Source organism: Vigna radiata, chromosome 6, assembly GCF_000741045.1.
Source record: "Vigna radiata var. radiata cultivar VC1973A chromosome 6, Vradiata_ver6, whole genome shotgun sequence".
NCBI classification, from domain to species: domain Eukaryota; kingdom Viridiplantae; phylum Streptophyta; class Magnoliopsida; order Fabales; family Fabaceae; genus Vigna; species Vigna radiata.
In genome coordinates this window covers 5556387-5567826 of record NC_028356.1, presented here as the reverse complement: position 1 = coordinate 5567826, position 11440 = coordinate 5556387, and the positions used below count along the sequence as shown (strand labels likewise).

The following is an 11440-nucleotide window of genomic DNA, read 5'->3' as shown; positions in this document are numbered from 1 at the left end:
ACAAAACATTATTTGCTTTCATTCAATTCATACTCTCTTACTAATTTAACATTATTCACTTTCATTCAATTCATACTCTTTTACTAACTTAACATTTAAGAATATTTTGCAAGGGAATGTTTTTTTATCTTTTTTGAAATTCGGTCTAAAATACTCATAATAGTATCGTGACTTCTAAAATAGTTTACTAGACTTATTGAAAAATCTTAATAAAAATAATTATCATAATTTTATATATTTATATAATTTACAAATTATTTTTTATTTATTGATTTAAATATGACGTAATTGATATAATATGATTGTTTTTTATCCAATTACTGTTAAGGGTAATCATGATCCAAATACTTTCTTAATAAGGAGAGATTTTGTGCATTTATAAAAAAAAAAAAAAAAAGTTGTTTTGAGGTGATATAATGAAATGATGAAAAGCAAAGAAGGAAGAAGACAAATGAGATCAGGTATTGCACGGCATATATTTGCGTTGTGTCCTTGAGGGCAGACCAGGCACCATAGGGTGTGCGATACTCCTGGATTTTAAGAAAAATCTTTCAGATCCATAGTAATCTCCAAATTTGCATCACATCTTTTATTTCTTGGATTTTCGATACTTGTTTTGCTTTTCACTTAACATATCCAAACATTTTTCTCTTTTCTCTATTCTCACAATATAATATCCACCACCACACACTCCCACGTGTCTCTGCCACCACCCTCCAAGTGTCAAAATTACTATCATAAATTCACTCTGCAGGACAGATAAAACGTTTTACAGATGGGAAAAAGGAGAAAGAAAGTGCTTTTGTGTGTGTGAGAGAGAGAGATAAGGAGATAGAGAAAGAGTTTGAGGAAAAAGATCTTCATTTATCAATCATTCATTTTAAAAAAGTTATATTTAACATTATACGTTACTCCAGAAGTACTTGTGTATTGAATTATCGTGAAAATTAGAAAGAGGGAAAGGAAATAAGACGAGGTATGGAAGAAAGAAAAAAGATTCTGAATCCTGTATAAAGGAAATTCATCACTGTAAGAGAGGAGAATAGATTGTATTATTAGTGTCTAATAGTATCCCTTCTAATAATTAATGTTGTTCCGATTGATGATTGATTTTTCAAACATGAATAATCGAATGTGTCCAATTATAATTGATTTTTTTCAAACCTTTAGTAGCTAATAATTTCCAGTACTGTATAGGAATGATATTCTTAACTTAACTGTTCTCAGTTTCAGCTGTCTAAAGAGTGAAAAGGGCTTCTAATGTTGAGAAAACGGGTAACAAAATTTTGATTTGTTGTTTGAAGAAAAAAGAGTTAGGCAAAGTAAAATTGTTTGAAGTAATTTGTTTGTTTGGAGAGATTTGAACAGAGGTCGTGGGAAAAGGTAGGTTGAAAAGTTGAAAAGGTTAAAATAAGCTTGGCTAGGCGAGGAATAAAAAAGTGATTAACAACAACCAGAATCGTGATTATGAATAAAAAATAAATAAAAAATAAAAAAATAAAAAAAGGGAGGCAAACAGGACTGAGGGTCCAGCTTCGAGAAAATAAAATGCATGCATCAAGACACTTTGTTGGTGGCTATATATAGGTACACTTGTAACATCTTCTCCCATCCCCACCCTACTCCTTGCTTCACCCCAATTACGCACACCATAGAGAGAAAAAGACAAAAATCTCTTTTATCCAATTGCAATTTGCATAACAACATGCCTTCTTCCGCTTCTTCTGCACCTACCTTCCTCTCCAAATGCACTGTCTTCCCAGACCAACCCTCAACTATGGGAAACCTCAAACTCTCCGTTTCGGACCTCCCCATGTTGTCCTGCCACTATATCCAAAAGGGATGTCTCTTTACCCAACCCACTATTCCACTCCACACTCTAATTCCTCTTCTTAAATCCGCACTCTCTCGCACTCTTTCTCTCTTTCCACCTCTAGCTGGCCGTTTAACCACCGATTCCCACGGTTACGTTTACATCGCTTGCAACGACGCCGGCGTCGATTTCATACACGCCAATGCCGCCGCCCTCCGCGTCTGCGACCTACTGTCCACACTCGACGTCCACGAATGCTTCAAGGAATTCTTCACCTTCGACAGAAAAGTCAGCTACACCGGCCATTACTCCCCGATTCTCGCCGTTCAGGTCACCGAACTCGCTGACGGCCTCTTCATCGGCTGCGCCGTCAATCACGCCGTCACCGACGGCACCTCCTTCTGGAACTTCTTCAACACTTTCGCCCATCTCTGCAGAGCATCGAATAAAAGCTTCCGCAATATACCGGACTTCCACCGCGACTCCGCTCTGATCTCTGACGCCGTCCTCCGCCTACCCGAGGGCGGTCCTCAGGTCACGTTCGATTCTCACGCGCCGCTGCGCGAGAGAATCTTCAGCTTCAGCCGCGAAGCGATTCAGAAGCTGAAGGCAATGACGAACAACCGCCGATGGCCGGAGAGCAACGGCACCGCCGTCGAGTTTATGCGGAAGCAAAGCAACGATCAGTTTCATCACGCGAAGGAGAACAACGGAAAGGCCGGCACAATTCTGGAGAACTGGTTCAAGGTGAATTCGAATTCGAAACCTCAAACGGTTACCGAAACAGTGGAGATTTCGTCGTTTCAATCAGTGTGCGCGTTGCTGTGGCGCGCGGTTACGCGCGCGAGGAAACTGCCTGCGTCCAAAACGACGACGTTCAGAATGGCAGTTAACTGTCGTCATCGAATGGAACCAAAATTGGAACCGTACTACTTCGGGAACGCGATTCAGAGCGTGCCAACGTATGCTTCTGCCGGTGACGTGTTATCGAGGGATCTACGGTGGTGCGCGGAGCAGCTGAACGCAAACGTGAAGGCGCACGACAACGCTATGGTTAGGCGATTCATAGACGATTGGGAGCAGAAACCCAGGTGCTTCCCTCTCGGGAACCCTGACGGTGCATCCATCACTATGGGCAGTTCTCCGAGGTTCCCAATGTACGACAACAATTTCGGGTGGGGGAGACCTCTGGCGGTGAGAAGTGGAAGAGCGAACAAATTCGACGGTAAGATCTCGGCGTTTCCCGGAAGAGACGGAACAGGAACCGTGGATTTGGAAGTGGTTTTAGCGCCCGAAACCATGGAAGCGCTGGAATCTGATCCAGAATTCACGAAATATGCAACGTGTCAGTTGTGACACGTGTCGAAAGGTGGTGCATCCGGCGTAACTACTTGCTCGCATGGTCACGTCATGCTCGTGTTGGGAGGAGGACTGGTTGGAGCGGTGATGATTTAATTCGGGATTGGGGGCTGTATCATTGTGACATAAAATGTTATTTTTTTAGCGTTTTTTTATCTGTTTTTAATTGAGTATGATGTCGTCCATGTTTTTCAGCTTATCAAAATTGTTTCCTTTTCTCTTCGAGCATCATAGAGTTTTCAAAGACAGTTGTAATAATAAATTATTATAATTTAATATAAAATGATTTTCGCCAATTAACTTGGGATCTTAATGTTTTAAAAAGCATGAGACAATTGATTTGATTCTCTCTATCTAATACTAGCAAGCAGCATATGAAGCACGTTAAGAGGTAAAGAAGTATTATAATTAAGAGTTGTTGAAAGAGTGTGAATGTTGAAGACTGATATAAATTGAAGAAGGTTTTGGATAGTAAGTACTGCCGTACTGGATAATATAAGTTGAACGTTTTAGAAGACTCGACTATTGAAGTGAGTGTAGCGCTTTTATTGGCATAGACAATGATATTTTGATAATTTTTTTTTAATAATTTTTTGATAATAAGACATGTGTTATTATTTTATTAGTTTATTTGAATTTATATTTAAAAAATATTTGAAACGGACCAATCATAGATTACCATGTATGCGTTGTCAAAAAAAAGTTATTAAAAGAAACTTTTTCCTATTGGTATTCTAACCTCCTTGCCAATTCACATGCACTCAATGTCAATATCACATACACGATTTATATCAACCAAATTCAGATGTACAAAGTTTTCGGACACACACAACAACAACTTGCTCCACTTTCCTCATAAATGAAATTTGTTTTGCTGTCACCTTTGATTATTGCTTCTGTCTCTCTCTCATTTCGGGGAAGCTATTATGTTATACCAGCAAAAGGCCAACATAAGACACAGTCAGAGACAATACTCCCGACACTGTCAAAACCCCACCACTCCATATACACTAGTAAATATTACACCTACTCTGTTCATTTTCAGATACAAATATTTTATTATAAGGTCAGATTTCACCGATACGGTTATTTCTACATGCGGAGTCAAGTGAACCGATCGATCGGTACATAAAAGAATTTTGCCATGGATCCATGGCAGTTGAATAAAGTTAAAACATTATCAATACGGTATTTATTATTACACACTAATTAAAATTAACATTAATAATTATTAAAAGATAAATTAATTAGTCAAATTCTTTTAAACTCTATAAACATATATTTAATTTTGAGATAAAAGATTTTTTTTCCATAATTAAATTACTTTAAATTTTAAAAAAATTCTAACTTAAGTATCAGAGTGTCTTCTGTAAAACAATTCCTAATCCATCATTCAAAACAGAATGAAAGCGAAACATCCAAAAGGAGTACCGCACAAAAATTATTCTCGACCCATTTCAGCATAAACAAAATATATTCTAAATTATTTCATTAAAAATATTATCTTTTTAAATTATTCCACACAACACATACAGCTAAATAAGCAGTGACATCAAACTTGGAAGAAAAGGAAAAATAGATAATATGGGATTAGGATAACAACAACGTCGTTAGTTGGAGCAAAATCAGACAAGCATAAAAAATGAATTCAGCTTAAAATAAGCTTAAGCTAATCCTGCGACATAATTATTTTGATTTTGTCAAATCAGGAAGCAAGAGGGGTATTTTGTCCTTCGACAACAGCATGAAGACAGTTACATAACTGCAAAGCTTTTTGATTCTGGTGAAAATAAACGGAAACAGAAAGAAATGTCCCAACTATGATATGATAGTACAGAAATCAAACAAAAAACCCTTTTCACGTAATTGTATTTCTACCTTTTAATTTAAATTCAACCAAATTATCATTTTTAAACAACTATCTCATAATAGAAAAGAAAAAAATAACGTAAACAATCATAATTTAAATTTAATATTGTATATGTTCGAGGGACAAAATAACTTATTTCATTTACTTATTTTTTAATTTTAAAAGACAAAAGATGACATGTGTCCTTCATTAAGAAATTCAAAATAGAAATATTTTAGTAAGAAAATTATTGTTAGTGATTCAATGTGAAATCTCATAAATAAATGTTTTTAATTCTTTAACTAATATCTTTGACATTTCCGTTAGTTAACTATTCATAAAAAAATATCCTACATGATGGATGGATACTGAGAACAACTCTTTTTTCTTTATGCCAAAATTTCTTTTCCTTTGACCATCTTGCTAACTAGTATTATTATGTTAGTCCAACTATTTTTTATATATAGTACTATATTAAATATAGTTTTTGTGTTAATTGAATTGTTCTCACAATTTATAAGCGTAAGTTGACTAAACTATCTCAATCTACCATACTTTATATGAAGAAAATAATGTAAGAGTAAACATCTTCAACTACTCTATCAAATATTTTTTTTTAAAAAAAAAAAAAAAAACTTTGTACTGCTGTGTATTACAATTTGTAAGTTGAATATAATTAAATGTTTCATTAATGTTATATTTTTATAAATAGATAATTCAAATTTTATTTCGTGATCTATTTTAAATTAATAAAATTATTAGATACTTTCATATTTGGTTGTAAAAAATAGTAAATTATTAATTTAATATTTTTTATTATTTATTATATTTGTAATAAAATATTGATAAAAAATTCAAATTAATAAAAATAATAAAAGACTTTCTAAATTTATTTTTTAAATTTATATACGTTGGATCGGATACACACAAACCAGTATTGATGAGGGACAAGGTTAAATCTATTAATTCAGGTCAAAACTAAGTTTATATAAGAGAAAAATAAGTTATATTAATCTTTTTATCTCACATTATGTTTATAGAATTATTTTACTTCATTACTATGTTATTATAAAAAAAAAATAATGTTATTATCATCATAGTGAAAGTTTTCTCTAATATAACTATATGTATGTTTTGAGAAATTTATTTATATGTACTTATAGAAGAAGAAAATAAGAAAAAATTCTGATTTAAAACGTTAAATAATTATGAAAGATAGTTAAAAACTCATTCAATTTATGCCAAATATTACTGAAAAAAATACAAATTACTTTTTAATATGGAGTCTATTTCCATTATCAGAATATGTCGGAACAGTTTTTTACATTAAGCCGACACTATCGATCTACAAAGTCATAGAATTCATCAGCAATTCGAATTTGTTCTACAAAGTCGTGTTTACATACAAAAATAAAATTTTCTTAAAATTTTAAATAAGTAGTATATGTTATTCTTTTTCTTTGTTACAATAACATGACAAGCAACACTGTACTTATTAGAAAGAGAAGTAGCATATTGTACTAAGTACACTGCAAAAGACTATATAAATTTTGTTTGGAGTGGATCTTAAATAACTTTTAGTGAGAATAAAGAATATTGGACAATCATCTAAAAACAAATTCGAATTTCTAACGAGTGTGGACATAATTAATGCAAGAAATTAACTTATATTTTTTAGCAATATGTCTTAATATTTCTTAATAAATTTTCTATAATTGTAATATAGCATTAAATTATTAGAATGAAGAAACAGAGGAAAGTTTGCAAAAGTGTAGAAGCCCCACATGTGTATGTAGTAGAAGCCTAGGCATTGGTATGCCGACATATAGTAGAATATTGGGAGAGAGTAATAGTCAGCAGAAAATATAGAGAAGGCATTAGGTTTTTGGAGGTATCTGATGGAATAGGGCAACTGCTCGTACAATGAACCGAGTGGATGCATGCATGGAAGTGCCTCACTTTGAATGCAGTACTTTTATGCCAATGCAGTTTTCAATTCTGCTATCTGCAAGCAAAGGTCAATATCATTTCACACACCATTTTCCATTCATTCTCATCGGTCAATCTCATGTGCAAATTAAAGAGCCGAACACCGCCCACCCTATACCCTTCACCAACTTCTTTTCAACATCAACTTTTATCCATCTCATTTAAAACCACTTTGTCTTCTTCTATCTCCAAACATGTCAAAATTTCAACATATATAATCAAAAACTATCACTCAAAGGATCAATAAATCAACTTTATATTCATTTATAAAAATAATATGTATGCAACATTGTAATTAGATTGTCAAACTCAAAAGTTACACAAACTCCTCATAATCTAATAAACTCAACTTGTATTGTAAACTCATACGAATTTATTTTACATGAATAACTTTTTAATTCAAATAAGTTTACAAAATTATATAATTTTATAAAAATATTAAAATATAAATTGAAATGTCAAGTGTTTATGTTTAATCCTCTAATGGCATCATCTTCATGTAACTCTTCTCCTTATCATAATTGTGTATACTCATTGTCTCCAAGTTATGTTATCAAGATCGAGAGCATCTAGAACGGGTTCTTTTGTTGTTCTATCTAAGTGATCATTTTCACCATCATTTCCATTTGCATATTCATTTTGTTCATTTTCAACAACATTATTTGTCTCTTTAGTTATCCATTTATCATCTAATTCAATATCATCAAATGAAAGAACAATAATTTTTTGAATTTGTCTACTTTTCAACTTCAAGTTATACATTACATAAACTAAATCCCGTTCATCTTTTTTTTTTCTAATGCAAACAATTTCTTCTCTTAGTATATATATAAAATCAAATATCAAATTTTTAGGAAAGATATAAACTTAATAAAGAAAATTATAAATTAAAAATAATCTAAGTGAAACGAGTTCCAATTACGACGCTCACATCCGAAAGACCTCTCCCACCATTCCCTAGGATTTAATGTTTTTATGCATTCCTTTTCATCTTCTATTCCAAAAAATCCTCTAACAAAATAAAATTCAACAAATTGCAAATTAATTTTCTCCTTTCTGCTAAATCTGGTACTGATCTTTTCATTGGATTGTTAACGACGAGCCTAAGCTACAAACACAAAAAATTTACATAAGGGTGAGTAAGGGACCAAACACTAATACCCGAAGTGAAAAACAAAACAAGGGCGAGGTGCGGAACAAAGACATGACTCACTGCGAGCAAAGGCGAGAGACGATAACCCATACAAGCAATGACGACCTTAGGTGACAACGATCAAAACTATGATGATGACTGACAGAAATCTGAAACAACAAGGAGAGCAAAGTGTTATATAAATTGCACGAGACGGAAGAATATGAATCCTAAAAATGACTTCATTTTACAATAAAAAAATCTTCACGAGCTCTCCAAATCGAAAGCAAGGTCAAGATTTTAGTTAAGCTTTCTGATTTACCATTGAACCTACTTATTCTACACCAAATCTAAATTTGCTTTTGCATTAACTCGGAAGTACAGAATAAACATGTAAATTCGTCCCAATTAATGAATTAACTCGCAAGTTTGATAACCATGATTGTAACATTAATATAATATATATTTATTTTTGTATGAATTTTATTGCTATATTTTTTAAACAATTTATAATTTTTATTTCAGTAAGAATGTTGTGTAAGATTTATACTTTTTTTGTGTTGTTGATATTTTTAAAATAGAAAAATATATTATAATAAAAAAATTAATGTTAATTTGTCTCATTTGATTTTTAATTAGATATTAAAATCACTGTCTTATTCATCTCTCAGATTTTTTTTTATCAAAACATCGTTTTCATCGTTCTCTTTGATTTTTTTTTTCATCATCTTCTTGTTTCAAGTTTATCCGTTAATGCACGTCCTTTTTGTACTTTTAGTTTTTGTCATTTTTCGAATTTTGTTTAGCTATATGGTTCTCTGTTCCTTATATAATGTCACAATTTTGGGCTTTACGGAAATACAATCATAACTTGACGGGCTTCTGGCCATGCTAGCTATGGGGCTTGTAAGAAAGCCTTCAATAGTGACCACTGGGCCTCTTCATGAATCATCACGGCGACTTTTATTTCAACTTGTCAATTTTATAATTTTTATTATTTATTTTGTAAAATACATTGTAGAATATTGAAATTTTAAAAAACATCCTGAAAATTATCTTTAAAAATATGTTAATTTTTTAACAGTTTTGGAAGCAATTTTGAAATATTAATTCCTTGGAAATCTAGAATATTAGTTTGTATTTTGGAATACTTTCCAAAAACCAAGTTTTAGAAGGAGATAAAAAGTGGGACATCTGTTGAGTTTAACAGAACAAGATTTTCACTACTTTAGATCATTCGTGTCACTGACATCATAGTCGTAGAAGTTCTTGGCACTTGAATTTGCTTTGATACAATTATAGATATTCAATTCATACTAATTTACATGATTTATTATTGTTTCTGCTAAGACGAGGATAAAGTGTCCACCAATCAGTGTGGAATGACTTGTAAAATACACTCTTATATTCAAGTCAAAATTTTTTTACAGGTGTTTAGTAATTCTATTAAGGAAAAATGTGAGTTTATTTTGAAATTAATCTTATAATTATAGAATTTATTAGAATCTAACTCATTAATTTATTTTTTAATGATCATTAATACAAATCTTAACTACTCACCTGGTTATAACATTAATTACGTCTTAACTCTATTGGACTGTTATTGGGACCAAGCAGTTATAAGACACTTTTTTGCACATCATCGTTGAGTCCTTTCCATAGTTAACAATTATCACTGAAAATTTGCAGACATCATCCGTTCAGTGCTTTCATAGTAACAATTATCACTGAAAATTTGCACTTGCAAGTGACAAGCCAGCTTCCTTAGATGCATGTGTGTCCGAGTAAAACCACTTGTCTTCATAATTATCCAAGTCCCTCTCCCGATTAAAATTAACAGTAACAATGAATGACATCCCATCTTGGTTAGCTACAATACCTTGCTTTTGCATTATATATATTATATATATTATATGTTGCTCATGATATTCAAAGATGGAATCAGACCCGAGGTATGACTACGACCCATTTGTAACTTGTAGAACAGTAAAGTACTAATGTTGTCGTTTAAGAATTCCAAGATGAGACATCTCATGAGGATAGAAATTAGAATCCCAAGCCATCCTACATAATATTCTATTATCCGACTATAATCCAACAAAGTGTAATCAGTGAGATAAAACCAAAATGAAGGAGCATGAGGAGAATGTCTATGCATTTAGCATCACTAGCTAAATATTAATCTGATAAATTACATATTGTCTTAACGGTCCATAATACACCCCTAAATGTTTCCTTTATGCCAAACCTAATTCTACCAAGTAACAACAATGAATTTATTATAAATCTTCTTGCCTTCCACCACCATTTTACAGAAAGCTCAAGCGCAGCTCCAATGGTGGGTGCTCTATTTCTTCATCCATCGTGCATGAAAACATTCTACTACTATCCCTATATTCATTTCCATGTAACCTCAGGTTCTCTGCTTCAGATTCCCCAAAGGAGTTTATGGGAAAGAGTTGAAGCGTCTCAATCACCCTATCTGGCTCTGAAACTCTATACATATCAGCAAGACCTACAACAATAAGGAAAAGTCTCAAAAACACTTGAAATGAAGTAACACGAGTCGAGTTAGGTTTAAAGTTTACTTCTTAATATTACATGAAATATTACATGAAATGAAATGAAAAACTTATCGAAATAGATTTAATATACTTACTTTGTGAGGAAATGTTGAAGGAGTTTTGTCTACGAATGACGACATCCTTGTCATCAAAGGAGAGCTTGCGGCGCTTCTGTCTTTCTCTGGCCTTATGGTTCTGAAACCAATAGAAGACATTCTTGCTCTCTATCTTACCATAAAAGCTGAGCTGAGTGGAGATCTTTTGAATCTGGTCAGTGCTTGGGGTTCGGAGCCCTGACCTGAAGAGTTCAGTTAGAAGTTTAACCTGTTCAGTTGTGGGATTCCAACGCCCACACTTGGTGCCAGTGGCAGAAGAAGTAGTGCTTCCACTTTTCCCACGAACACTTCCTGATCTCATGCAAAAGCCTGACATGCCCTCGTCCATGTTTTGCTTCTCTCTCTGTGCTTCTGAACTCAACTTTATCACTTCTGAGATTATCTGAACCATAAAGATACCAATCCGTGTGCATATATATAAATATATAATACCCTAACTCATTAATCTAATGTCAAAATCTTTGTCCTTTTATTTTTTGTTGCATTGCTTTGTGGGGATCACAGATCTTACAATCAACATTCTGTCTTCTTTGAATTTAGAGAACATGAGGGACCATTTTTTTATGTTCCTTTGTGTTTCTTTTCATGAAAACACTGCATAATTGTTATTATTTTGAG

General features: G+C 32.8%; 2 protein-coding genes across 2 annotated transcripts; one reads left to right on the top strand and one right to left on the bottom strand.

Annotated features, from left to right (window-relative positions):
• Nucleotides 1–1612: 1612 nt before the first annotated feature.
• On the top strand, nt 1613–3472 carry LOC106765367 (uncharacterized acetyltransferase At3g50280). The gene has a single exon (XM_014649951.2). The coding sequence runs from the start codon at nt 1706–1708 to the stop codon at nt 3167–3169; it is 1464 nt and encodes a 487-aa protein (XP_014505437.1). The 5' UTR covers nt 1613–1705; the 3' UTR covers nt 3170–3472.
• A 6678-nt stretch (nt 3473–10150) lies between these two features.
• On the bottom strand, nt 10151–11200 carry LOC106764570 (WUSCHEL-related homeobox 5). The gene is made up of 2 exons (XM_014648839.2): nt 10802–11200; nt 10151–10657 (listed from the first exon to the last, which is right to left on the bottom strand). The coding sequence occupies exons 1-2, from the start codon at nt 11148–11150 to the stop codon at nt 10452–10454; spliced, it is 555 nt and encodes a 184-aa protein (XP_014504325.1). The 5' UTR covers nt 11151–11200; the 3' UTR covers nt 10151–10451.
• Nucleotides 11201–11440: the final 240 nt, after the last annotated feature.